The sequence below is a fragment of the Peromyscus leucopus genome, chromosome 2 (genome assembly GCF_004664715.2).
Source record: "Peromyscus leucopus breed LL Stock chromosome 2, UCI_PerLeu_2.1, whole genome shotgun sequence".
Lineage (NCBI taxonomy): Eukaryota > Metazoa > Chordata > Mammalia > Rodentia > Cricetidae > Peromyscus > Peromyscus leucopus.
In genome coordinates, this window is record NC_051064.1 from 126,175,222 (window position 1) to 126,203,172 (window position 27,951).

Here is a 27,951-nt window from a genome sequence, read left to right on the forward strand (position 1 = left end):
CAGCAAACGCCTGGAGTCAGATCAGAGGCCCTCCTGGGTTCAGCGAGCTCGGAGGCTATGCTGTCTGGCTAGTGATGCTTTGGGACCCAGCATAGGCACCTCCCCCAGCCTGGTGGCAGCGTAGCACAGTTTGGGAGCCTTCCCAGGGCACTTTCTCCCAGGACTTACACTTCCTATGCATTACTGCCAGGCGTCCACAGAGACCAGAGGCAGAACCATCCACTCCCAGAAGCCAGCCATCCTCTCCCTCCATATCAGACCACACAGCTTACTCCCCTAGAGCCTTAGATAGTGTGCCCCATCCTCAGGTCATCAGTAGATCCTGGCCAATGTAGCCCCAGCTTGGCCTTCCTGCTACATCTGGGCACCCAGTGCCTTAGACTCCGTTATGCCTTCTAGCTCTATCTCCCTCCTCGGGGCTTTTGTACATCCTGTTCCCCTCGCTTCACATACGCCCACCCTACCTGCACCCAGCCTTGCTGGTGTTGAACTAACTCACTCTTCTCCTTATATTCTTGATAAGATAAGGTCAGGCCTCCTCACCTCCATCTTTATAACCCTAGACTTTTTTTTTTTTTTTTTTTTTTGCAATCTCAACTCCTAGGTGTGTCTCTCTGTCTCTGTCTGTCTGTCTGTCTGTCTGTCTGTCTGTCTGTCTCTCTCTCTCTCTCTCTGTGTGTGTGTTTCTCTTCCACCAGACTACAGTCCCTATTAAAGTCCCTGTTACTGTACTATGTATCGTCGTCGTTTGCTTCATGTTGCTATGATAAAACACGGACCAAATCCAATTTGGAGGAAAGCCAAGGCAGGGACTGGAGGCAGGAGCTGAAGCAGAGGCCATGCTCACTGCTTCTCTTCCCCTGCTTGTGCTCACCTCCTTTCTTATATGATCAGGACCACCTGCCGGGGTGGCACCACCCACAGTAGGCTGGGCCCTCTTGCATCATCAATCAAGGCCATAGCCCACAGACGTGCCCACAGGCCAGTCTGATGGAGCAGTTCCTTAGCTGCAGTCCCCTCCTCCCAAGTGTCTCCAGTTTGTGTCAAGTTGACAAAACTAACCAGCTCACCTATCATGGACCCGAGCCCAGAGTGCACAAAGTCACCAGTGAGGGTCTGACCTGATATACAAGTGAGAGACAGGATGAACGAATTCCCGGTATGTTGAAGTCACTTTAAATTTCTCCTGATAATCCCAGAGGGAGACGAAGCTTCACCCCTGTACAGGTCACAGCCAAGATATTAGGAAGTTGGGTCATAGGACCAACAGCCATGACAGCCAGAGAATGATCATGAGCCACACACTAGTGGCACAAGCAGGAGGGCTTCCTGGAGTAAGGGAAATCTCAGCTGTGTTCTGAAGGGTGGTGGGAAACAGTAAGGACAAGGGTAACATGGACAGCAGGGATGGATTTGCAGGAAGACAGGAATGCACTTGAGTAATCCTGGTGAGCGTTGGCTGTGTGACAGAAGTTAGGGGTCACAAGGTGAGAAAGGAGGGGGTGCCAGTCCCTGCCATTGCAGAACTTCTGGTTATCGTGGCAGGGAAGACGGAGCCAGGCCTGGGAACCACAGAGAATGATGCAGAGAAAAGAGTCGAGCCTGGGCTTGGCCAGGGATTACTCAGAAGAAACAAACCTGTCTAAGCCGGTTCAAGACAGCATCCCTAGCACCCAGATGAAGCCAGTGAGCAGGCAAGCCCTTCAAGAGCCTCTGGGAGCCCCTGTGACTGTGCGGTCTACTCATGGCTGCTGTCATTCTGTGCTGCTGACGTGCACTGCTTCGACCTGGCCTCAGGGGTCCTGAGGTTAGGCTCACTCAGCATCTCCTTCATGAGCTTTGCTTATTGGGTCCCACGACCCATCACCTGCAGTGTTGAACCCGGCAGTACTCGTGGGTCGTCTCGAGGGATGGCCCTTTGAACAATGCCATCTCGCTCTCCACAAGCCCTTGAGTTGCTCCCACTCGGGAGTTCCTAACGCAGTGTTTCTGTGAACGGCTGTGTGCTTGTCTTCAGGGGCACGGGTACCCAGTTTCGTTGAGTGTGTTTTTAGGAGTTGAAGCATGGGGTCACAGTGTTCAGCCAAACAGTTTCATAGGTGGTTGCACAAATTTGCACTCCCACGGCTGCGCACAAGGCTGGCAGGTGTTCTACACCTGTGCTGACATGCAGGAAGGTCAGTTAGACTTTCTAAGATTTTTTTTTTTTAAAGACTTTAAGCCATTATGTTGATTTGTTAAGTGGTTGTCTTATTGTGGTTTTCTTTTATATTTATCAGATGATTAGACAATGGAAGTCCCTTTTAATGGGGAAAGGCCTCGTAGGGCTCAGTGCAGGAGGAAGGACTAATTCAGCCAGAGCCGGTCGGGTAGGTGGTGCCCGGTTTTGTGCTTCTGTGTCCCATTGCCCCATAAGACCTACCGTGCCCCACTGTGCTAATTTGAATATTGAATAGGTCGTTTGAATATTCTTTTTCTCCCTTTTTGGAGTGCTTTTTTTGAACCTTTCAATGACCTTTTAAAAATTGCTGCTTGTTATTTCCTTGTTGACTTAAAGGAGTTTTTTTTTTTTTTTTTTTATATATTCTGGAAGAGTCATTTTGGGTGTGTGTGACTTTATGCATTTCTATATGTATTATATCCTTTATATGTGGGATTGCCTTTAGTGCTCTCTTAGTAGTCATATCTCATGAGAAGCAAAGCTTTTCATTGTCACAAGTCTGATTTATTAACAATTCCCATTGTGTATTCTGGTTAAGAGGTCTTTCTTCGTCTGTCCCAAAGACAGTCTCCCCCGTTTGCTTCTAGGAGTCCTGTGGTTGTGTCTTTCATGGTTGGCTCACTGATTTGTCTCTGTGTGTGGTGAGACGTGACTGCTGAGATTTGTTTCTTGTACACAAGGCTGGTAGGATGAATTCAGCTTCACCACAGCATTGTTTGCATGTATTTATGTGTCTTAGTTAGGATTTCTGTTGCTGTGAAGAGACACCATGACCATGGCAACTCTTATAAAGAAAACATTTAATTGGGGCTGGCTTACAGTTTCAGAGGTTTAGTCCATTATCTTCATGGTGGGACATGGAGTTGTGCAGGCAGATAGGGTTCTGGAGAAGGAGCTGAGAGTTCTACATATTGATCTGCAGGCAACAGGAAGTGACTTGTGTACCACACTGGGTAGAGCTTAAACACAGGAGAACTCAACGCCCATTCCCACAGTGACACCACACTTCCTCCAACAAGGCCATACCTACTCCAACAAGGCCATATTTCCTAAAGTGCTGCTCCCTACGGGGGCCAGTTTCTTGCAAACCACCACACTGTCCATCCACCAAACCTTTTGCACAGAAAGATATTTCTATCCAGTCATTTTTCTGTGAACAACCATAAGCCAGAAATGGATGAAAGGACCATCTATAAGAGAACAGACAGATCGGCACATAATTAAACAATAGAATTTTAATCAGCCATAAAGGTATACACTCAGGTAGGAGTGTGGCCCAGTGGTAGAGCGCTCACCTGGCATATGCCTTGGATTCTATCTCCAGCACATGCACACACAGACGTAGGCAGGGGGTTTAGTGTATGGCACTGTATCTCAGGTTTTCAATTCTGGCAGGTAGCCTCCCTCTTCCATAGATGGAAGCAATGCTGTCTGATCCTCCAGGCTTTCTTCTGCTGGGCTTGATCCCACTGAACACTCCCGTCTTCCCCAGGAGCTGCACACTCTCCTGGTCTGTGCTCCTTTTCATCTTTGATTTTCAGGTTGCATTCCTTAGGAGCTTCGTTAGGGCCCTTCCAAGGAGATGCACTTAGGCCCATTTCAGAGGAATCCAGTGATAAGTAATTGTTTCTAGATGGATGTTACCACCACCACCACCACCACCACCACCACCACCACCACCACCACCACCTCCAAGCTGGATCCAACCACCTTAGGTCACGTGGGGCAAGGGGACACAGAAACACAAAACCTGGCACCATCTACCCCACCAGCTCTGGCTGAATTCGGCCTTCCTCCTGCTGGAGGCCCAGGAGGCCTTTCCCTATTAAAAGGGACTTTCACTATTGCCTTTATTTTGAAGTGTTTTGTGGAAAATTAAAAGAAGAATGTCTGCCAAGCAGAATCTGAGCCAGCAGCTCAGAAAGCACTGTGTTTTCTTCCAAGCCTGGCCAGAGCAGGCTGGAATCGACCCAGCACTCCCCAGGCTCCTCTGCCTGCACTTATTCTCTGGGTGGCTCAATTCCTTTTAAGACACAAATTGATTGGGATAATTTCAGCTATAACTACAATTGCCGTGGAAGGGAGGGTGTATTCAGGCTGGGGACTCCTACAATGACTGTGAACCATCGAGTTACTGTAAAATGACCAGAAAATGGATTCAAAATTGAAGCCACAAATAATGTAATTACTGCAGTGTATGCACAGGACTGCCAGGACAAGGTTGGCTGCTGCCCTGGAAACATCTGGAAGGAAGCAAGGCTGCTGTTGTTGTTGCTGCTACTGCTCTGACAACCTCTGTCCTGGGCCTTGTTGGTACCAGAGTTCTTCCATCCTGGAAGATTCTCAGAGGTGGAAGAAACATGGAGGGACTAGAAAACAGATGTAGAGAGGGGACGAGGAGAAAAAGGAAGTGTAAGTCAGGAAGGAGCCCAAGTAGGTCTGGACTCTGCACCCGTGGGAGAATGGAGTTTAGTGTGGACATTGCTGTCATCTATAACCACCGCAAACGTCAGAACCACAATTCTCGTCATCCCTACCCATGCTGTCACCTCCATCCCTACCTCTACTGCCGTCATCTCCATTGTTGCTATGACAACATCGTCATCACCACCAGTCTTGTCAATACCAGCATCATCCCTGCTTCTGTCAACACCATCATCTCCCTGACAGCATCTTTATCAGCAGCACCATCTCACTGACACAGTGGTCCACAGAAGCCCCGATTTTATCTCCTTTTCTCTCTCCACTCACGTCTCTTGCCATCCCTGCTGGCTTCGTCTCCATGACTGCGATGCCACAGACTTTATCACCAGCCGTGCCCTCCACACCAACATCAGCATCTCAACACTGTCTGGAAGCTGGGATGCCACCTACAAAAACATCACAGTTGTATAACATGCTAATAGAGCCAGTGTCCTCCACAGCTGGGCTTATAATTGTCCCTCCTTACTTCTCTGGTGTCAGATGAAGGAGAGACTGTTACAGCCCCATTGCTCAGATGAGAAAACTGAGACTTCATGAGTTGTTCTCACCCACCCCACCCCCCAGCTTCCCTCTGGACCTTTTCCCTATGTGTTTATGGGATTGTCAAAACTCACTACCCACTCCCAGTGTGCATAGCACCTCACTGACCCCTGTGTACCCCTCCACTCTGTTGCAGCCTGTGACCAGCTGGCACTGGGTGTGGTAGCCATCTTCGGACCATCACAGGGCTCCTGCACCAATGCTGTCCAGTCCATCTGCAACGCCTTGGAGGTGCCCCACATCCAACTTCGCTGGAAGCACCACCCCCTGGACAACAAAGACACCTTCTATGTGAACCTCTACCCCGACTACGCCTCCCTCAGCCACGCCATCCTCGACTTGGTCCAGTCCCTCAAGTGGCGGTCAGCAACCGTGGTCTATGATGACAGTACAGGTGAGTGGCTAGACCTGCCGAGTCTGGGGGAGGGGTGGGGGAGCAGAGCTGCCTCCGAGGAGAAGGTCACGCCTGACACCAGACACCAGCGAGCAGCCGGTTCCACTGACACTTGCCCCTAGGGTCTCTCGCACCTGTGCACACCAGCCACACACGCACCTTATTCAACCCCAGCCTGGCTCACGCCCGACTCTTCCCCGCTCCCCAGCACGCTTGCATCATCTTCTGCAGCGGAGTACTGAGCTCTGCGATTGGCACCTGCCAAGCATTGGTCTGTGCTCGCACTTCCACAGCCACCTGCCACCGGCCTGCACCCCTACACCTGTACCCTCCCGTGCGCAGGAGGCATGTCCGGATTCTCCACACCCATTCACAGTTTACTCATCGTGTGGCCTGGCGGCAGTGTGTTTGTGCTGTGTGTAAATCCCTGCTCTCCCGCCTGCTGGCTGGGCTGCTACTCCATGCCTCCATCTCCTTCCTCATGGGGAGGCTCCGGAATAAAGAGGGAAGAGTAGATATAGAAACCTGGCTCAGAGTGCAGGGGAGGTTAGTTCCAGATCCTTGGGACACCTGCACACAGCACCCTTCCCCCATTCTTTGCCTCCCCTCAGGCACCCCTGTTCATGCCTCTCTGCACTCAGATACCTTTCTACTTACATGATTGCCGGCCCCAGCCAGGGCCAGGGCCATAGAAATGAGCTCTGGGCTCGGGTCACGTGCTCCAGTGAGGAAGAAGGAAAAGCCTAGGGTGGACCCCCTGGTGCAGAGGTGCCCATCCTACGCTCATGCCTTGCCCAACTGGGATCACATCAGCATCCATTCCTCCGCACAGGGCCTGCTTTAGCCCATTCCTGCCTAGCCATCCTAATCTATCATGGTACCCACCTTCCAGAACCCTCTTAGGATAGCGTGTTACCCTTGACTTCCCAAGTCCTGGGCCCCTTGGTGTAGGCCCAGAGCAGATAGCCGCTACGAGCTCCATCGAATGTTCCGGACCTTGCCTTTGGACCTTGTGATCTGTGACAACTCTTCAGCCATGGTCTTGACGAAATGTTTGTTATGAATGAACACAGAGTGTCAGAGGAAGGGAGAAAAGAGTGACCGCCAGACCCTGCCTTCGCCTTCTGCTGCCCTCAGGGGGTTCGCTCTCTGGAGACAGAGCAGGCGTTCCTCCGGGGGAGTGTATGGGAGAGACTGCTCAGTGTACCAGGAGTCAAGCAGTGCCAGGATAGTCTCATTTAATTCCACAAGTCTCTCAGTGACTCTATGGGGTGCTGAATCAGAAAGGTGGGAACAAAGATTCGGCAAGGTAACAGACCCCGCCCACTGTCAGCAGACGCTATCACAACCCACACCATCCGGCAGGCCTGTCTGAGCCCAAGGCCACTACTGTGAGCCAGCATGGAGCTGGTTCCTCTTTCTTTCCCAAGACTTGAATCTCAAGACAATTCTTAGCCCAGCCTCTTCAGCAACAGTGACCTTGGCAAGTCACTTAACCCGTCTGCCCTGGCTCTTCCCTCGCGTCTCATCTTGAGAGGTAGCACATCCAGCCTTGAAAAGCCCTCCAGCTCTCAACTACCTGGGCTCCATGTCAGCTCTTGATTACCTCCTAATGGGGGGCAAGAATAGCAGGATGCAAGCCCACAGGCAAGATGAATCAGGATGCTGTTTATCCATCTCAGAGTTCTTCAAACCGCTATGGAACTCTATGTTACTGGCAGTCCTCAAAAGGCAGCCCACCCCCTGAGATCCCAGCAGGAGGTTCTGACACCATGGGCCACTCCAGGGTGCCCAGTCCTCTCTAGTGTCTCTGCAACTTGGTGGTCTTTCCTTTCTAAACCAGTGGTTCTCAACCTTTCTAATGCTGTGACCCTTTAATACAGGTCCTCATGTTGTGGTGACCCCTCCAAGCATAAAATTATTTTCGTTGCTACTTCATAACTGTAATTTTGCTACTGTTATGAATCGCAATTAAATATCTGGTATTTAGAATATCTGATAGAGGACCCCTGCCAGGGGTTATGGCCTACAGGTTGAGAACTGCTGTAAAAAAAAAAAGTTTATGAACCCATTTCTGCTTCCAGATCATAGGTTCTCTGTGCCTCTAGAAGTCAGCACAAGCTTGGTACAATGTGGGCATTTTTAAAGCATTGGTTGAACTGACTTGGGGTGAGTTGAAAATCATGTTGAATTAAACTCTAAGTCTTGTAGGAAAGGGGTGCAGAAATGAAGATACCCCTACCCTATTTTTTGAGGAGTTACATCATATTCTAGGAGACAGGTGATTCACTATAGGCCAGTGGTAACTCTCGGCCATTAGAGCTAAGAATCAAGTGGCAAGGACAAGTAGTCAGAGGTCCAGGTACCTGGGTGCAAGAAAGCTCTGTGGCTTTGGCCAATGTGTGCTGGTTACCGGAAGAGGAGAGAGTTTTGCCCTGGGCCTTGAAGATAAAGGGACAGAAGGACAGAATTAGGCCTGTTGTGGGCATAGCAGATGAAAGGAACAATGTGAGCCAAGGAGAGGAGGTGGGGCAGGGTCGGGCAGTGTTCTGGAGAAGCCAGCCTGGCTGGGAAGAGGATTGAGTATGGAGTGTGAGCAGGGGAAGTGAGACAGACGGGATTCGGCTGGCTGTGCAGGGCTGACATCCAGCCTCAGGCTTCAGACTTCACGTTGTATGTAACAGAGCACCACTGCGTGCTGTCAAGCGTAGCCTTGGAATAATGAAAGCCGAGTTTCAGTAGACACCCGGGAGAGCCGAGTGTGAGAAGGGTTGGAATGAGAGCAAAAAGCTGGGGGACTGAATGGTCCCCACAGGAACAAAGGAAGCCAGACTTCACCTCAAGGAGTTACCTGGAAGAGAACTTGGGAGCAGCATGGAGGAGAAGAAACAGATACAGGCGGGATGGCTGTAGTGTCACAGGTGATTGGGCAGAGCAGAGTCTAGCTTGAACCTTTGCCCAGGGGTGCAGGGCCTCCAGGCGGGGTAGGGGGTTGGGAAGACACAAGGCTTTGCAAGGACATCTGCCAGCATGACAGGCACCATGCTAGTGCACTGCTCAGAGCTGATGCTGAAGTCTGCAGCTTCCTGTCTTTGAGTGCTGGTCTACCCACAAATCCAGGCTGCTTGGTCCTCGGCTCTGATGGCCTGGAATTGCCAGTGACCTCCGGATAGTACCATCCCTCAACTCTTTTTTTTTTGTACAAGATGCTAGAAATCAAATTCAGGGCCTTGTGCATATTGGGCCAGCATCTTACCACTGAGATACACTCCCACCACCCTGACTCTCCTATAATCTGATTAACCATTCAAAAAATATGGGATAACCATGCCTTAATTTCTTCACCTTCCCAGTGCCTAACATACTCTTTCTTGAAATATTTCATTAGCGTTTAATTCAGTTTGATTTTCAATTTGTCTCAGTTTAGTTTAGTTTAAAAGGTACTTAGATTGGAGGCAATGAGAGATGGGGTTGGGTCAAGAAAACAGTGGGCTCTAGGATTCAGATTTGCATTAAACAGGAACATAGCATTGAAAACAGGTAGTGGGAAGCAGAGGCCATACTCCTCCGACCGAGACATTTCACCAGGCTGGACCACCACCAGGTGGGAAGCACAATGTCTTTAGCAGGCTCAGGCAGGGCTACGTCCAGTAGCACGTTTTGGCTGATGGGCCAACCCAATTCAAATCAACTCAAGCAATCGCCACTTACTTTTCTTGTGGATAGAGGTTATGGGCTGGGCCCTTCTCAGGCTCGTTTAGCAGCTCGACTAGGTCAGAGTGCCGTGTGGGTATCTTGACACCCTCTTGACCTTCACTTCCTGGGCACAGTAGTGTTGCTGCAGCTCCAGACAACATCAGACACTGACACCCCAAGCAGGAAGGAGACAAAGGGATTTGTCCTAATGTGACCCACACCCCTTATCAACAAGAAAGGTCTGTCTGTGAACCTTCTAGAAGACAGTCTTCTACAGTTCATGGAACCCATGCCTACTACTCCTCGGCGCTGTCCAACGGGAGTAAGATTGACACTGACTGGCTCCTAACTGTCACGAGGACTGGCACATTGCCACCCTCCTTTTGGCATGCCAGCCAAGGATGCATCTGTTAGCTCTTTCTATAATAAGCTGTGTAACAAACCACCCCCCGAAATCCAGTGGCCTAAAACAACAAACATTGCTTTAGCTCCTGAGTCTACCAGGTCAGCGGCTTACTGGGCCTGGCCAGCTGCTTCTTTGGTTTCAGATGGCTTACTCGCCTGCCTGCTGGTAGCTCTAGGCTGCCCTTGGCTCTCTTCCACGTGTTTCTGTTCTCTGGCAGGCTAACCCAGGCATTGTTGTCCTAACCATGGCCAAGGAGCAAGAGCATCAGCCAGTGTGGAGTTCCATCATGCTTGTTAATGTCCCACTGAACAAACCAAATGACAATGTGGAGCCTGGTGGGTGGGCACTGCCCAGCTCCATGCAAACGGGGTATGGATCTAGGGAGGGTGAGGAGTTTGGCTCATCCTTTTCACAGTGGTAGCCTCAAGGAGAGTGGCTGTGGAAGAGGTGACCTTTGGGCTGTGCCATGTTTCCACCTTCCTAATCCAATCTGTGCACAAACTCCAACCAGGGCTGAAAGGAAAAGGTTTAGGGAGGGGAAAAGCCCTAGGGTGGAGAAAAGGTCTCTGCCCAGAAGGCAGAATACTGCTTCTCAAAACCTGATCCTAGTTGTGGCATGGTTCGGAATTAAGGGTGGTCCCTTAACCTCTCTGGCCCTCTGATTCCTTATCTACTCACTCCCCCAGCATGAAGGCTCCTGTCCTGTATGCCTCCCAGGATCCGGAGATGGTTAAATGGGGCTACGAGCACAGAAGTGCTTTGTAAGTGAAAAATGCCATTCCAACAACCGTGATTCAGTGCGGATATTCTGGGAGGGATTGATTAAGGAGGCAGGCAGAGGAAAGCTCGGTCGCAGGCAAACACAGACAGCCCAGTCCTCTGGAGGTGGGCCAGAAGGAGCCTCGGTCTCCTTGGGGACTCCACTGATGGGAAGGAAGTCTGACATTTGCTGCTGGAGAATGTGGGTCGTTATGCATTACACAGGGTGATGTGCTTGGCTGACAAGCCGGCCCTGGTGGCTCCACTCCAGCATCCAGCCTGTCCCTGTCCTCACGATCTGGGTCTCCAGAGCCCACAGGCCGGCTAATGCTGAACAAGAGTCAGAACAATGAGTGGGCAGGAGTGAAGTAGGTGTGGAGGACCTCCAGGGAACGCATGGGAGAGGCCAGCAGTAGCCGGGAAGAACCCAGAACTACTGGAGAAGTAGGGGTTCTGGGTATGACAGGGGGTAGCTTGTTGCCCCTCCCTTGCTGAAGTCTGCTGACCCCCTCCCCTCCCTTATCGCCTCTGGTGGCAGGATTCCGAGGCCTGTTTGAAGCAGAGTTCTTCCATCTGTGCATCCAGAACTCATGAACATTTTGGAGCTCTTTGGGAGGTTGGGTTACAGCCTCCCTAGCACAGGAGGCTGGTAGAAGCCAACCCCCAGGAATGGGAGCGCTAATAGCCTTACGCTGGGTACGAGGGATTGCTTTGGAAACTGGGGTTCCATTGGAAGGGTCCTAGAGTTCAAAAACAGAGTGGGGAGATGGTGTCCAGATAGGAAGCATTGTAATAGGTGACTACAAAGTTAATTCAGTGCACATTAGCTTAAGAAACACAGGTATGAGTGTGCATGGGTGGTTCTTTAGAAACAATATTATGTTGTTGTTGTTGTTTGTTTGTTTGTTTCGAGACAGGATTTCTCCGTGCAGCTCTGGCTGTGCTAAAACTCTCTCCGTAGACCAGGCTGGCCTCGAACTCACAGAGATCCACCTTCTCTGCCTCCCGATTAAAGACATGTGCCACCACTGCCCAGACTCTTATGCGTGTGGTTCTTATTGGTAGCCTTTACTAAGACGTTGGAGGACAGCATCAGTTTACAGTACTATTTGACCCAGGGTTCATTCAAATGCTGTCATTAGGACATGCTTCCCTCCCCCCACCCCACCCAATCTTCTCTGATATCTGCCCCAATGGATCCTACCTCCAGTTGTATGGGTTCACCCCAGACTTACATCCTCCTTGCTTGCGTAAAACGGGTTGTTTCTTGCCTGCCACTATAATCACAGAATCCCTGTGTTCCTATTCCCAGGGAATATGCTGATTGGTCAGGTCGGGGCCATGCACTTTGTTCCCTGAGCTGGGACAGATCCTTCTTGAGTATATAAACTCGGAGTGGGGAGGAGGTGCTCTCCGCAGGAAAGTTGGAATAAGTGAGTGGGGGGTGGGACATGGGTGTGTGAACCGTGTACAGCTACTGAGCCTGTGCTGAGGGCACCAGGCAGGAACGGAGAGGACACCTGCTGGCTCAGCCGTCCTTCGGTGGGCCTGGGCAGGGGCAATGGAGAGCAGCAAGCGGCCTCTCTCCCAGAATCCACAGAGGAGTCAGCAAGAACAGAGCTCGAAATAGGGAAGGAAATGAACTTAATTAGACCTAAGCAAGCCATTTGTCTCCAGGAAGTGACATTCCGTTTTCCCTGGAAGTCCCTCCGATTAAGTGGTTTTACAAAATGCCAAGGTGGAGGATAGATTTTTCAGTGCAGGGCGAAGCAAACAGTAAGTCAATCCAATTACAGAAATGTTGTGTGAGTACTCCCTAAGTGTCAAGGCCCTGGGCCAGGTGCTATGGGGTGCTAGTCTCGGCAGAAGGAGGAGGCTATAGGGGGCTGAGGGAAGAGCCCCCGAAGCTGGCATGGATATTGGGGGATGTTTGAGGGTAGGGAATCGTTTCTGAACACAGAAAACAAGGAATGCTGCGTGGCGGTATCCGAGTAGATGCCTGAGATGTTTTATGCGTGCATGTACATGTGTGTCTTCTGTGTCCTGCCCGCCCCCGCCCCGCCCCAGGTCTCATCCGGCTGCAGGAGCTCATCATGGCCCCATCCAGGTACAACATTCGCCTGAAGATCCGCCAGCTCCCCATCGACTCGGATGACTCACGGCCCTTGCTCAAGGAGATGAAGCGGGGCCGGGAGTTCCGAATCATCTTTGATTGCAGCCACACCATGGCAGCCCAGATCCTCAAGCAGGTGGGTGAACACTGTCCAAGCTGAGGGGTTAGGGCTGGGCCTGCCATGGCTCTACCTCCTCTTTTCCAGGTACAGAGCTTGATGACCTCAGTAAGCATCCTAGCTGTCTCTCTGGCTGCCCGTATGACCTTGGGGGCCACCATGACTCTGCCTTAGTAGCACCAGCAGTATAATGATGGTTCTTTTACTCCCATTGTGTTAAAGGTGTATTATCTGCCCCCATGTCATGTCCTAGTATTCAGAGCGCCCCAGTAAACACTGCCTCCTAGCCCACCTCCACCAGGCTGGTGAGAGGCATGAGAACATCCCTGGTGGAGTGTAGGGGATGCAAGGCGGGCCTCGCCTTCTCTGTGCAGTCCCCAGATGCCTCGCTGCCTCTCCTGGTGACTAATCCCCCACAGTACCTGCCTATGACTGGGAGATTGCTCTTTAAACAATCTGCTGAGCTTTGCAATTATGGCAGAAGAAGAGCATGGGTCTCCAGCCTGGATGGTCCTCCGTTCCCAAACGGGACTCATGCTGGCAACGAAAGCCAGGCTCTGCCAGCCACTTAAAAAAAAGTAACAGCAGCCAGGCATGGTGGTGCATGTCTTTAATCCCAGCACCTTTGAGGCAGAGGCAGAGGGAATCTCTGAGTTTTAGGCCAGCCTGGTCTATAAAGTGAGTTCCAGGATAGCCTGGGCTACAGAGAGGAACTGTCTCAGGAAGGAAGGAAAGCAAGCAAGCAAGCACAAAAGGATCTACAACCGACTCCAGGCCACCACAGTGAAACCCCAGCCATTGGATCGAGCTTGTGCTCTATGTAAAAGGCCATTTGTTATCCTCGAAAGTGTTCCAGGTGACTGGAGGGACTTTGACACATGAGCAAGAGAAACCACAAGAATCCAAGACACAAGGTGATGCAGGTCTTTCGAGAGGAGGGATTGACAAGCAGGAACTGGGACATTTTCAAAGCCCTGAGTGGCTCAAGTACCACCCTTCATTTGGAGTAGCCATCCCGACTGGCAGCCTCCATATCTGTACCCTGCAAAGGAAGTGGAGGCAAGAGGATCATGGTTCAAGGCCAGCATGGGTTACAGAGTGAGTTCAAGGCCAGCCTGGGCTATATAATGATGTTTGGTGTTAAGAGATAAAGAGAAACCTGAGTTCTGGGGATATCGCTCAATTGGTAGAGTACCTGCTTAGAATACACAAGGCCCCAAGTTCAATCCCCTGTACCACAAAAGCCACGGGTGGTGGTGCATGCCTATAGTTTCAGCAGTCAGGAGGTAGAGGCAGAGCATCAGAAATTCAATGTCATCTTCAGCCATCCTGCAAGATCAAGGCCAGCTTGGGGTACATGCGGCCCTGCCTAAGAGGGGAAAAAAAAATCTTATTGTCTTGCCCCTCCCCTTCCATATTACATCATGGAGTCACCACCACCACCTCCTCTGTGGGCAGAGTTCATCCATAATCCCTCCTCAAACAGCTCTGGGGGTGTCAATGAGATGGGACAGCAGAGAGGGGGGCGGTTCTGATGTTGGGCCTGCAGAGGTCCCTGTGGGGACATCTATGCAGAAGCCCTGTAACCTTCGCTGTCCTGGGGCTTCCCCTCTCTTCCCTGCATGTGTGACAGAATGACAGTCATAGCATTGGTTACCAAAGAGTCACTCAGCAGGGATCTGTTCCTCCTGGTTGACCCGGGAAGTAGAGGCTTATTACTACAGCCAACTGACAGGTGAAGAGACCAAGGAGAAAGCAGCGGGCCTGAGGTCATCCAGCTAGGAGTTCAGATTAGTCCCAGGTCTGTGTGCCTGCAAAACATCGAGAGTTACAGATGAAGACCCCAGGCTGAGCTCAAAGTGGATTAAAGGGGGTTGAGGCCTTTCCCGGCTGCTGGCCTCTTCCCAGCCCTCCCAGCATGGATGAGGGTGACAGAGGACACGCAGCAGTTCAAGGTGTATTTGACCCTGTGACATTTTTCCTCCAGAACCCTTGGTGGGCGCTGCTTTCTGAGGAACTCTGTAGAAAATGCATTAATAGTCATTAGTGTTATGGATTACAGACCTTTAATAAAACACACAAGATACATCACACAGAGAGACCTCGTACTGCTGTGCAAGCATAATCTCAGAGGGGCATGTGGTATGTTGTGTGGCCTGATGGGATCAGGGAAGCATGGAGGTTTCGTTGCTCCTGGGAGACACTCATGCTAAGGATGTCCCCCTCGAGCCTGGCTGACTGGGAGAGCCCCATCATGTAGAGCCAGGCTCTTAGGGTGCCTCAGTCTTCTGTCAGCATGTCTGAGTAACAGGCCCAGAGACACGGACTGAAAAATCCAGACAGCTGGACATCTCCCTGCTGCCCCGCAGAACTGGGGGCTTTGAGAGAATGTGACCCCCAAACCCCACACTGGAGACTCCCCCAGGTGCTTTTGCTACACACTGGAGTGGGAACCCACGTTGTCCACCAGCCAATCCGTGTCGTAGTCCCAAGGTCTCAGTGGACACCCTAGGTCTGAGCAGACAGCTTCACGCAGCCCACGACCTGTCCCGTCCCCCAGCTCCCCTGGCCCGGATGAATGGCGGGTGAATGGATGGCGGGGTGTCCCATGCCCCCAGCTAACACTCTGCTTCCCCACAGGCCATGGCTATGGGCATGATGACGGAGTACTACCACTTCATCTTTACCACTCTGGTAACGTACCGCCGGGTCCCGTGAGGAAGGGTGGGGCCTCTGTTCGTGAAGGTTACTTGAGATGGGCCTGGGCCAGCCTGCTGAAAAGTGCTAGAGCTGGAGCAGACCCAAGCCTTCTTAAGGTTGTGGCTGTTGCTCCAGGGGAGACGACAATGATATCGCTGTGAACTGCCCGCTTTTGAAAAGTCCCGGGCCTGGGCCTGGAGAAGAACAACTTCTCTGCTGACTAGTATGGGGGCCCTGAGTAAGTCACCAGACCTCCCATGACTGTTTCTTCCTCTGCAAAATGGGCGTCTGCCTCCTTGGGGTGAGAGCAGAGCTTGGCTGGTTTAGAGCTGGAGAGAGCGGCTATTAGTACTCTTTAGACTGCCCTCCCACACACACCTGTCAAAGGCCTCCCATCACCCCTGGAATGGCCACCTTGGATCCTGCGCCATCCATTCTGAAGTCAGCCCCTTGTGGTCACTGGGGACAGCCCACCTGCTGGCTCCACATGGGTCGTGTCCAAACTCTGAGAACATTTAGGGCCATTTAAACCCATTAGAATAATTAGTTGTGATCTGAGATCAGCAGAACCATGGCGTCCTGTGCCAAAGAGGGCACCACTGCTGAGCTGCCTGGCCTTGGAGCCAGCTGCACCCTCCCTCCCTGCCCTCCCCACTTCAGGGACCTGTAGTCCTGCCCCTGCAGCCCCACAATCCTCTGGGTGATTTCTTCATTTATAGAGCACCAGTCACCAGTCTTCACCCAGCGTCTGGGCTAAGCTGGCAATTTCAAGATGGTAGGACTGAGGCCTTCCAGTCGGTCTTCCTCTGACACAGCTGACCTTTGACCTCAGGCAGACGTCATAGGGCACAGCACAAGGAGATGTTAGGTTTGTAGGGCTGGTAGCAGGTGGGAAGTTTGAGGCAGGCTTTCTAGAAAAAGCGGGTGTTTGAGCTAGGCTTTGAAGGATCCATAGGCGCTCACTAACAGGTCGGGAGAGAGGAAGGGTATTCTGCACAGAAGGAAGAGTGTGGGCAAAGGCAAAGAGGCAGGTCAGCTCTCCAGTGATGCGCTGGAGTTGGAGAATCAGCCATGTTCTCACAGCTCCATGCCGTATTCGTAGCTTGCAGTCAGCCACGTGAGCACTTCTACCACAGCAGGGGCCCACTGCCGCCAGCAAGGGTTTCTCTCCGGCACAGAGTAGTCACCAGCACACCCTGATTGTCACACAGCCTCCGTTCACAGCACCCTGTGCCCAGGCAGCGCTCGGGGCCCCTTCTGCTGCTTATAAATCAGACCTGGGCACCTGATGAAGATACCGTGGGGAGACAGGGTCCCTGAGAACTGGGGAACTGAGGCCGGGCACCTTCTCCCTAAGGGCTCTGTAGCTTGAGTTTTTCTGCCTTTCCCACAGTCAGGACAAATCTCTGCCACCCGCCAGTCCCACAGCCGCTCAGACCCAACCAAGTAAACACAGAGACTTACTTTGCTTTCAAACTGTATGGCCGTGGCAGGCTTCTTGCTAACTGTTCCTTTATCTTAAATTAATCCATTTCTACAAATCTATACCTCGCCACGTGGCTGGTGGCTTATCGGCGTCTTCACAGGCTGCTGGTCAAGGCGGCGGCTGCAGTGTCTCTGGTCATTGCGGCGGCTGCAGCAGCTCTCTTTCTGCCTTTCCGTCCTTTTATTAGTCCCGCCTATCTTTCCTGCCTAGCCACGGCCGATCAGGTTTTATTTATTAACCAATCAGAACAACTTGACATACAGACCATCCCCCAGCACAGCCAAGTGCAGACCATCTCAAACACCTGCACTCAGGCCCATGGTCCTAATCATCCTCTATACGGACCTGCTGGGTAACGCCACAAGGAACCCAAGAAGGGCTCCCACAGGACATACAGAACATCCCACAGCAGGGCTCACCTCACCCTAGTCTTTATCTGTCATTCTGTGTCCTGGATAGTCAGCAGGAGCTTAGGGCAAGGGGCTCGATCCCTGGCAGCGTTCCAGACCAAGACTAGAGATGACAGCCCTTTGGCCCCGGTGTCTTCTGCAGTGACGCCCCTTTCCATGGCGGTTGAGATCAAAGGTCTTGGAAACAGCATCCTAGCACCCCAGACCTCCCCTCCAGCCTCATGCAGCCCTCCAGCCTCATGCAGTGCCCATTTGTCCTAGGCCTTGCTTCCTTGATGTGGCTGTTCCTCTTTTCACTTACCCATCCACAAATGCTGAGGTCCCCAGCCCTGAGCTGGGAGGATGAACAGAGGTGGACCCAACACAAAACTCACACACAAGCTCCAAAAACTTCCTTCTGTGAGCAAGGCTGTCTGTCTGTAGTGCCCACGGAGTGCCTGGCCCGCAGCAGGTGCTCTGTGATGCCTGAGTGGGAGACGAGTGGATGAAGGACCACCATGTAAATTAGATTGTAATCAGCACAATCAGTACTCATCATATCATCTCTTGCAACAGGCAGTTCAGACCATGGGCTCTGGTGTGTCTGATTGGGATTAAGATACTTCATTGTTTGGGGTTGGGGGGGGTGGGAGATGGCTCAGGGGTTAAGAGCACTTATAGCTCAAGCATGGGAACTGAGTTCAAATCCCCAGGACCCACATAAAAAGCTGGGTGTGGCTGCACACACTTACAACCTCAGCAGCGGCTGTGGCGTGTGGGGACAGAAGGTTCCTGGAGCTTTCTGGCCTCCAGCCTGGCTCCAAGTTGGGTGAGAGATCCTGTCTCAAGGGGGTAAGGTGGAGAGTGACAGAGCAGATCACCCAACGTCTTCCTCTGGTCTCTGCACAGACATGTGTGCACACACTATGTACATACCACTCACACACACACACCACCACCACCACAAAAAAAAGATACCTCACCTCCTTAGGCAAGGTGCTGCCTTCTCTTTGCCTCGTGCCTGTGTCTGTAAAACAGGGACAATAGCAGTGTTGCTTGAGAGGGTCAGTGTTAAAAGCATGGAGAGTGGCAAGGTGCTTAGAAGAACTTCGGAACTTACTACCATGTAAGTGTCAAATAAACTCATTAAGCACCTCCTGCTTTTGCATCCTGTGTGTCCTCATCCCTCAAAATGAACATCCATGGGAGCTGTGACTCTCCCGTTTTCCCCCAAAAGTGGAAACTGAGGCTCAGAGAGGCGATTCAGCAACAGACAACAAGGGTTTTCCACACAAGCTTTCCAGCTGCCCAAACCCTCTGCCGCCAAATGCCACTACAGGGTCCCCAGCCTCCTCCAGCAGGTAGACTCTTCATGATGCCTGGCCATAATGGTCCAGCATGGTGATTGACACTAACGGGGTAAACAGAGCCTTCGTGAATTCCCAGCGGCACCCACACTTATGTCCTTTGCCTATATCCTCTAATTTTCCCTTCGAGGCTACAACGGCAGAGTGTGCTTTCTACTCCACGCCAAGAGAGATCGCATGACTCTCCCAGAGTCTCAGGGCAGATCAGTGATCCCGGCTTAGGCTCTCACTCGGGCTCTTGCCCATGGCTGCTTCAGGGCACTGTTCTCCCTCCCTCCCCTTTCCGAGGCATAGGAGACCAGGCTCTTCCAGGAAGATGTGGCCTCCATAATGCAGACAGCTTTATGGTGGAGTGTGTATCGGCAATCCCAGCAGCCCCCGTGTGTCACAGCATCCTCAGTGTTCCCCTCAGTCCTCTTCGCTGGTCACAGCCTGTTGCCAGCTTCAGGATCTTCCTTCCAGCCCCATTGGCTCGGGGCTCTACCTCGTGACTCTCCCTTTTCATGCCCATTGGTCAGTGGTGGCTATATTGGGGAGGGGAATGGCATTTGGCATTTATCTTAGGACATGCACATCATCAACCCTTCCCCTCAAAAAATGTCTCCAAAGTCGCTTCTCCCATGCAGAAGACATTTTAATTACCCCAGCTGCCATTATCGGTATCAGCCAGCTTTGAGCCATTCCCAGATAACCCTGTGCTAATCAGCCCCAGCTGAGCCCCCTGGTGCATGTCATGTGTAGGTAAGAGCCTGGAGGTGAAAAAAAAAGAATTATAATAAATTAATAGATAAGCAATCACAATTAATGCCACTTCCCGGCAATAACAGTTACATCATGGGAAAGATATTTTCATCTGTCGTTCCTTGAGGCCATGTTTCCCGAGCATCGGCTTCTCCCCATTCAGACCCATGGGGTGCTAATGAATTAGTCTATTATGTTATGCTGAATGTTTCTAAAAGGTCCCCAGTCGACACTGAATTCAGTGTGTCAACATTTGGCATCGGAAATGCAACTTTTTGCCAAGCTGCAAAGTTGCCCACAGTTCACCGTGTTGAGCACTTAGGGTCTTGGCCCAGGGCAGTTTGAACAGAAAAACAGTAGCAGGAGCTGGACAAAGAGGCCTCTTCACCAGCTCCTCGCTGTCACTTCTCTTGTGTCACAGGGCTGGGGGTACTCAGCGTCCCTAGCCCCTAGGAAACTCTGTAGGAAAGCCCAGACCAGAGAACGATATGAAGGGAAGTGACTGCAGCCTCACCACTGGTTAGAACCTGTTATGAATTCAATCTAGAATGTCCCCCGGCTAGCTCAGCGTGGGCTTCGGATACTTGTTCCATACCCGGGGACAGTATTTTTTGGAGGCTGTAGGACCCTCTTTAGGAGGTAGGGCCAGCTGCTAGACATAGGTACTTCAAGGTCACACCCAGCCCTTGGTTCCTGCCATCCTTCCAGGTCTAGCGTGGTGTGAACAGTTGTTGAAAAACACTCTCATCTTTGTGGTGTCAACTGCTTTTCCATCCGTTCCCCTGACTATGGATCTGCTACTGTGATGAAATACCCTGACCCAAAGCAGCGTTGGCAGGAAAGGGTTTGTTTTCACTTCCACGTCCACATCCAGTCCATCGTGGAAAGAAGTCAGGGCAAGAACTCAAGCAGGGCAGGAACCTCCTGGAGGCAGGAGCTGATACAGAGGGCATAGAGGAGTGCTGCTTACTGGCTAGTTCTCTTGTGACTTGCTCCACCTGTTTTCTTATAGAACCCAGGAACACCTGCCAAAGGGTGACCTCATCCACTGTGGGCTGGGCCCTCCCACATCAATCATTAATCCGACAATACCCCATAGAGTTGCTTACAGGCCAATCTTGTGGGAGCATTTTCTCAATTATTGTTCTTTCTTCTCAGATGATTCTAGCTTGTGTCAAGTTGACATAAAACTAGCCAGCACAATGCTCAAATCTCTTGTATACAATTGCATCGTATTTACATATTATTAATACATGCTCTTATCTCCCTTAAGTCAACTCTAGATAACTTACAATGCTCAATACAACGAAAATGCTGGGTAATTCATGACATTGTTAGGGAATTGGGGAGAGAAAGAAAGTCTGCATGTTCAATATAGATAGGCAATTAAATTATATACACACACATACATACATACATACACGGTTGGTTGAATTTGCACATGCACAGACTTGGGAGGCTGGTTGTATTTGTTTGAGTGGTTTAAGATGAGACTTTCTTGCCTGGGCTCCAAGCCCTCCTCTTCTCTGCGAAGGGGACATGAATGCACACAGTGCCTTCGAGAAAGGGCCCGTGTGGGAATGCAGAGGAACAGGCGTTTAGCACCAAGAAGGAGCGTCTCAGAGACCACAGGACACCCAAGCGTTGTGCGAGATCTGCTCTATGGGCTCCAGCCTGTGTCCCTTTTGATTATCTGAGGTTGGCACTAGGCTAAGGGTAGAGGGGGGGTGTGGCCTTCAGGTTCAAGATGGAAGGCAGCTCAGTGAAGGGAAGCGGGAAAGTATGGACAAGGGACCTGATTTCCCCAGTCCCAGCTGGCAACCAGTCTACATTGTCCAAGTTATTTATTTTTGAAAATCAAAACATTAGTCTGAAGTAAGTGTAGAGTTGGACACGTTTCTAAGTCTGGAGGGAACAGTCCGTTGGTGAAGCAGAGCATTTGAGGAGCAGGGTGAGGAGCAGGGTTTTAAGGGGGAAGGGACGTAGAGTAGAACAGTTACACACAAAATAGATTAATCTCCTGCAAAGCAATAAAACCGCCGCCTTAGGGATGACCTTTTGTGCCAGACACAAATCTCATGTTAAGCAGAAGCTTGGGCTTTACCCAGCGTTAACAGCAGTTCCTAACCCAGCGGAGTTGGGAAGCCCCCAGAGATCTGAAAGCAGCCATCCTGCGTATTGAAAGCACATGGCGCTTCTCTTGTGGCTCCTCGAGTTTGGAGGCATCTTGAGCCAGTGGTGAGTCCTCTGCTTGGCTCCTGTGAAGGCTAACTGCCCCTCCACACGCTGTCTTCTCTGCTGAGGGACATCTGCCCATTCCCACTGCTTCTCCTCTTGACTCCTCACCTCACCAGCCCATTGACCTGATCTGGGGCTGCAAGAGAGGCCAGGGCTGGTTGGGCTTTAAGACCCTTTCTCCTGGGCTGTCAGCCAAGGCTTGCCCATCTACCAGGCTGCGTGGGACCTGACCATGGAGAGTCCTCTAGACAGATGTTCCTAGGAGACAGGGTAAAAAGGCCCTGCCTGTGACTTCCAGAAGAGTAAGGGGGGGGGGGCTAGTGGACTTCTTTGGTCCTCATTTGGACCCCTCTGTGAAGGAGGAAAAAGGTACTCGGGCTTTTTTGCCTCCTTCAATGTCACTTGGAGATGCCCAGGCCCAGCACCCTTTGTCCTCCCAAAGTGAGAGAGGGTCTTCTGGGTTCTGTAAAGAGGAGAAATCCCCATGGTCAGCATGTGAGGTCAGTATCAGAAGATCCAAGTGGTAGACTCTGCGTTCAGTCCTCCTGTGGACACTCCAGGCATCTTTCACGCACAGGACTCTGTAGGGAGCCACAGCTCAGGCCCGGGGGTGCCCAGGTCTAGAGGGTGAGGGAGGCAAACTGGGCTAGCCCTTAACCACATCAAGCTCTCTTTCTTCAGGATCTCTACGCACTGGACCTGGAACCCTACCGATACTCGGGGGTGAACCTGACTGGGTTCCGCATACTCAACGTGGACAACCCCCATGTCTCAGCCATTGTGGAGAAGTGGTCCATGGAGCGACTCCAGGCAGCTCCCCGGGCGGAGTCTGGCCTCTTGGATGGAGTGATGATGGTACAGTGGGCCAATGGATAGAGAGGCCCCAAGGGCTCCCCTCCCTCCCTCCTTCCTTCCTTCTTTCTTGTCCCTCTTCCTTTCTTCCTTTTCTCCTTCCTCCCTCCATCTCCTCATACGACACTTCATTTTGTAAGATCTGCCATATATCAGCCAGAGCCCTGGGGACAACAGTCCCACCCTAAGGGCCGCCTCTGATGGAGCCATAGGATGGTTAAAAATGGATCACATTAAAAACAAACAAACAAACAAAAGACCATGGGGACTTAAGCTGTAACTGGCAGGTATGAGGCTGAGGAGGCAAGAAAGGAGTAAAGAGTGGGTGAGATTAGATAATGGGTTGGGCGGGAGGTCTGGAGAGAGAGGGCCTGAGCAGCAGGAAAGAGGGGGGCACTGGGGTGTCCACAGACTCATAGGGCCGCACCGAGGCTGGCCTCTCTTCACATAAAAGGACAGGGCTCCCTCTGGGCCTAAGGGCCTGTTCCCCCCTCAGGACACCATGAGCTTGTAAGTGGCGGTAGGGCAGGTGGGGCAGGAGCTGGGGACGCCACAGGCGCAGCCCTCAGGCCGGCCTGTGCCCTCCGCAGACGGACGCAGCCCTGCTCTACGATGCCGTCCACATCGTGTCTGTGTGCTACCAGCGAGCGCCGCAGATGACCGTGAACTCCTGCAGTGCCATCGGCACAAGGCCTGGCGCTTTGGTGGCCGCTTCATGAACTTCATCAAGGAGGTGAGTCCAGGCCCCTCCGGGGATGCCCCCTGCAGCAGAGAGCTGGAGGGCTCAGGTGCGGGAGCCAGAGAAGTGGTTTCTCTTACGTACTACACACTTGGGCAGGTCACCTCTCTGAGCCTTCAGTTTCCCCAGTCTCAAAGGCGGTTGAGAAGCCCGGGTGGTCAAAGGATCTCTCTCTCTGTCACTGTCCTCGCTGCTGTCACACTGGATGCAGCAGGGTTTATGGCTCCCCTCTACAGACAAACTCACTCAGCCCGGGCCTCACTTGCCAGTGCGTTGCCCCTGGCTAAGTGGCTTGGTGAGATGACCGCCTCTCGGATCCTCGTTCAGAGTTGTGGAAGACAGAGTAAAACCCGGGGTCAGACCAGGATCTGCTCTCAGTTACTAGCAAGAAGAAAAGGCTATAAAGGACGAGGTCTAAGCAGGGCTATCCTGGGCTAAAGTGAGTGGTAAGTAGACCAAGACCAACACCAAGGGGCTCAGGTGAAGCCCTCTAGGAAGGTCCAGACTCTCTCCCTGTTCTGTGTGTGTGTGCGTGCGTGCGTGCGTGCGTGCGTGCGTGCGTGTGTGTGTGTGTGTGTGTGTGTGTGTGTGTGTTTTCAGAGACTAGAATAGAATAGAAGCAAGCAGTCTTGGAGTTCTTTCATCTATGACAGCCATTGGCTGAGGGTTGGTCTCAGAGCTGGGCACCCCCTGGCACAGCAGGTACGACAACCCTGATCTTTTAGTCACCATCATCTGGAGTTACTCTAACTTCCTTTTGGGTAGTGGGTTCCAGCCATAGGGCCTGCGGCCCACCCTGCTTCAAGGACCCTACATCTTCACCCCTTGCCCCTTGGAAAGCTTGAGAGCCCAGCCATGAATGCCTGAAGGGAGTGGAAACTGCCCAGCCTAGAAAGAGAGGTCCCATTCCCGCTCCTGGAACTCTCCTACCCAGACTGGGGCGGACACTCCCCATCCCTTGCAGAACTCCTTCTGTTCTTAGGGCCATGGAGGCCAGGCAGGAGTAGCTACAAAATGCTCGTGGTCCATAACTGGCCACTTGCAGAACCCAGGTACCCTGCAGAGTCCAGGCTCCCCTTTGTCCGTATCCAAGTTGCCCATCTCCGTCTGACTGCGTGACAGTAAATCATTTTAAAGACTTGGCATTTCCGAGAGGAGCTGGAAAATACCAGGCCGGAGTTCAGAGCGTGTGAAGCATCTTTCATTTAGCGAGTCCTGAGCTGCGGCTAGAGGGGGCGGGTGGGCTGGGAAATGTCACGGGGAGGAGCTGCCCGTGGCTCCCTGCCCTGCCCCTGCCCACCCGCCCACAGACAGGCCGCACCTGCTGGCATTTAATTCCTCTGGCACTGACAGGGAGGAAAGCCTCCTCTGTAGGAGCAAGGCAGCAGAAGACACCTGCTGAGATTTCCCTGGGGGCCCGCAGATAGCCAGAGGGTGTGGGCTGCAGCAGAGAGATGGAAGCCAGAGGGGTGGGGGATCCAGCCTGAGGGAAGGCCGGCCTCCCTGTGAAGTCATAAACAGAGCGTTCACCTTCTCTGATGTGGCTTTTAATCTCTGTCCCCTTGGCTCCGTGTGTGTGTGTGTGTGTGTGTGTGTGTGTGTGTGTGTGTGTGTGTGTGTGTGTCTGCAGGTGTACATTCATGTGGAGACCAGAGATATCTTCCATTATATCTCTCTGCCTTGGTTTTTTTGGAGCCTGGCTCTCTCACTGAACCTGGCATTCACCGATTAGGTGTGCTAGAGTGAGAGGATCCACTCACCCCCACCCCACCCACACCCTGATGCCTGCAGCCACACCTGACGTTTTTATGTGAGCACCAGGGATCCAACTCAGGACCTCATGCTTCCGTGACAGCCATTGTAACTAACTCAACTATCTCCTCGGTACCTCAGTCCATCTTTGAACCTCAGTATTCACATCTGGGAAACGGAGACAGTGATGAGTCCTACTTCGCAGGGTCACAATGGAAGTTCAGTGGGCTCCTGAAGGGTGGGATTGTAACTCTCTGCTGTAAGTTTCCTCCCTGAGCCTGGCCTTGTCCAAAGTCCTTCTCTTCCTCCATTGAGGACCACCTCCATTTCCAGGAGCCCCGGGGCTCCAGAACCTACAAAGGAAACATGATAACCCATAACACTCGTCATGATCATACACACAGGCATGGTACTGGGCACTTTACCCACCTCATTAAGGGCCTGCACACCAGTGGGGTGTTGATAGATTGAGACTCTTTTGTTCTCTAGCCTTCTGGGGCTCCAGGATGTTGCCTCTGAGTTAGGACACCTTTTGTCTATCTACTTTTGCGGGGGGGGGGGGGGGTGTTGAGACAGAACCTCAGTAAGCAGCCCAGACTGCCTAGAGCTACAATCCTCCTGCCTCTCACCCAGCTATCATCTTCCATTATCTGTGAAAGGCTACAGGGACTCCGAGCTGCCCAGGAGCAGGGAGACCCTCTAGGTCTTTAGATGGGATCCAAAGACAAGCTTCTGGGGACCAGGAATTTGAGAAGTAGTGACCATATGGTGGGTGCTGATGCTCATTCCAGGGAGAGGCCAGGAGCCTTGCTCACAATATAGGGTGAGCAGGAACCTGTTGTGCCCAAACCAGAATTAGCCCCCTGCTGTCCACACCTCTCCTCTGGATACCTCGTTCATCCCCCTCCACTCACTAGCCTGGCTGGGGACCCCCCAATGGCTGTTTCCCTCCTATTTCCCAGGACCCCAGCATGGATGGTGGGTCATCTTCTCCCAGATGTAGAAATCTAACTGCAAAATACCCACCAGCATCAGCCCCACCCAAGGAGAAAGAGGGAAAGGGCCCAGACCAAGTGGTGAGGCCCTGGGACAGGGGTCTAGCTTGGCTCTGCCTATTGTGTAGAGGAAGCTTTGGGGCTCCCAAGACCCTCTCCCTCGGGGCCTGTTTCCCCATCTGTAACATGGAATCATGATCCTCACCGGGCCAGCCCTCAAGGCTGCTGGGAAAGTTGAGTGACATCACCTGTGGGGTCGTGACTTATGGAATCACCTCTCTGGCTAGCGCCAGGACTCCACTAGTGATGGGCCCGCTACTCAAGCATGAGAATCGAAGTTCGAGTCCCCAGCACCCACATATAAAGCTGGGAGCGGTGTAGCTCTAACGCCAGTGCTGGGAAGGCAGGCAGATGGGTCTGTAGAACTCCCCGGCCTGCCATCCTAGCTCAATCAGTGAGCTCCAGATTCAGTGCGAGATACTCTCTTAAAAATATAAGATGGAAGGACTGGAGAGGTGGCAGATAAGAGCTCTTTCTGTGCGATGCTAAGGACCTGAGTTCAAATCCAGCACTCACATAAAAGCTAGGTGTGGCTGCACCTGTCTGTAGCTCAGGCATTGAGGAGCAGACAGGTAGATCCCAGGAGCTTGTTCATCAGCTACCCTAGACAAGAGGGCAAGCTTCAGGTTCAGTGAGAAACCCTGTCGGAAGAGAATATGGTGGAGAGCAATACAGGAAGACAACTCTCGTCTCTGCATGGCCATGGGCACCCACACATGTGTATGCAACACACATGTTTATATTATTTTTGCTACCTTTATTTTAAATAAGATAGAGAGTGACTGAAGGGAACATCCAACATTGACCTCACACATCTGCATACACATGCACACATTTCTACAGGCACACATATACAAACCCACAGGAAAGGTACAGCACACACCCTCGTGTGCACAAAGAATGATGACTCTGGACCCCCAGAAGAGAGACAGTCTATAATATCTAACACTGGCAAATCTGAAGGTAGCAGGACTCCACAACAGATGGGTAGGAATGGCTGTGGACTCATCCAAGCACAGGCCATGGCCAGACTGGCCCACCCTGGCCTAGAAAATAGTCTGTAGCTGGGTGGTGGTGGTGCACCATCCAGCACTCGGGAGGCAGAGCCAAGTGAGTTCTGTGAGTTCAAGGCCAGCCTAGTCTACAGAGTGAGATCCAGGACAGGCACCAAAACTACAAAGGAACCCTGTCTTGAAAAAAAAATAGTCTGCATTAAGTCATACCTGCCTCTGTCTGCATTAATGACAACAGAATGACAGAACTTGCCATTTATCCAGGGCCTGCATCAGCCCAGGCTCTTCTCTCTGTTTTCCCTGGCTTATTTCACTCTCACATTTTGGAAATATGGATACCCTGACTAGTTCCATTTTATAGCCGAGGAAACTGAGGCAGAGAGTACTGTAGGCCACAGAGCTAGTGGAGTTGAACCCAGCGTTTGGACCCCAGAGTTCTCAGCCGTGGCGTGGGGCTGCAGCAGCAGGTTGAGGGGCTTTGCCCAGCTCCCTCCCTCTCTGGGGGTAGTACTCCAAGGATATGGCTCTGTAAACAGCCTACTGGGCCTGTAGGCATTTCTATCTCTTGGTGGGTCTCATGTGCTCCCGCTCTGCTCACCTGCCTCCCTGGCCCTCCCCAGGGATCTGACACGGGCTCCCCCTTCCCAGGGCTTCGAGGCGGGGGCTCATTTGAGCGCATCCGAGATCGATGTTGTACACGAGAAGGTGCAGATGTAGAGCTGGCTAAAGAGCGTAATAGAATTTATGGAAATCGCTGGCTCGCACCACAGCCCGAGCAATGATGGAGGTGATTATTAATTAATCATGGTCTTGGGGGAACAGTATCAGTGCAAGGAGTAATTAAAATGAAGCATTGTACAGTTGTACCGAATGATGATTTATGAGCCC

General features: G+C 52.0%; 1 protein-coding gene across 1 annotated transcript in view; it reads left to right on the forward strand.

The window, feature by feature from the left end:
- Grik3 (glutamate ionotropic receptor kainate type subunit 3) overlaps positions 1 to 27,951 on the forward strand; it is a 217,307-nt gene that overhangs the window by 138,875 nt on the left and 50,481 nt on the right. The window contains 6 exon segments of the mRNA XM_028885450.2: positions 5,382 to 5,639; positions 12,568 to 12,749; positions 15,372 to 15,425; positions 22,334 to 22,507; positions 23,095 to 23,170; positions 23,173 to 23,237. Of these exon segments, the coding sequence (XP_028741283.1) occupies positions 5,382 to 5,639; positions 12,568 to 12,749; positions 15,372 to 15,425; positions 22,334 to 22,507; positions 23,095 to 23,170; positions 23,173 to 23,237 (809 nt within the window).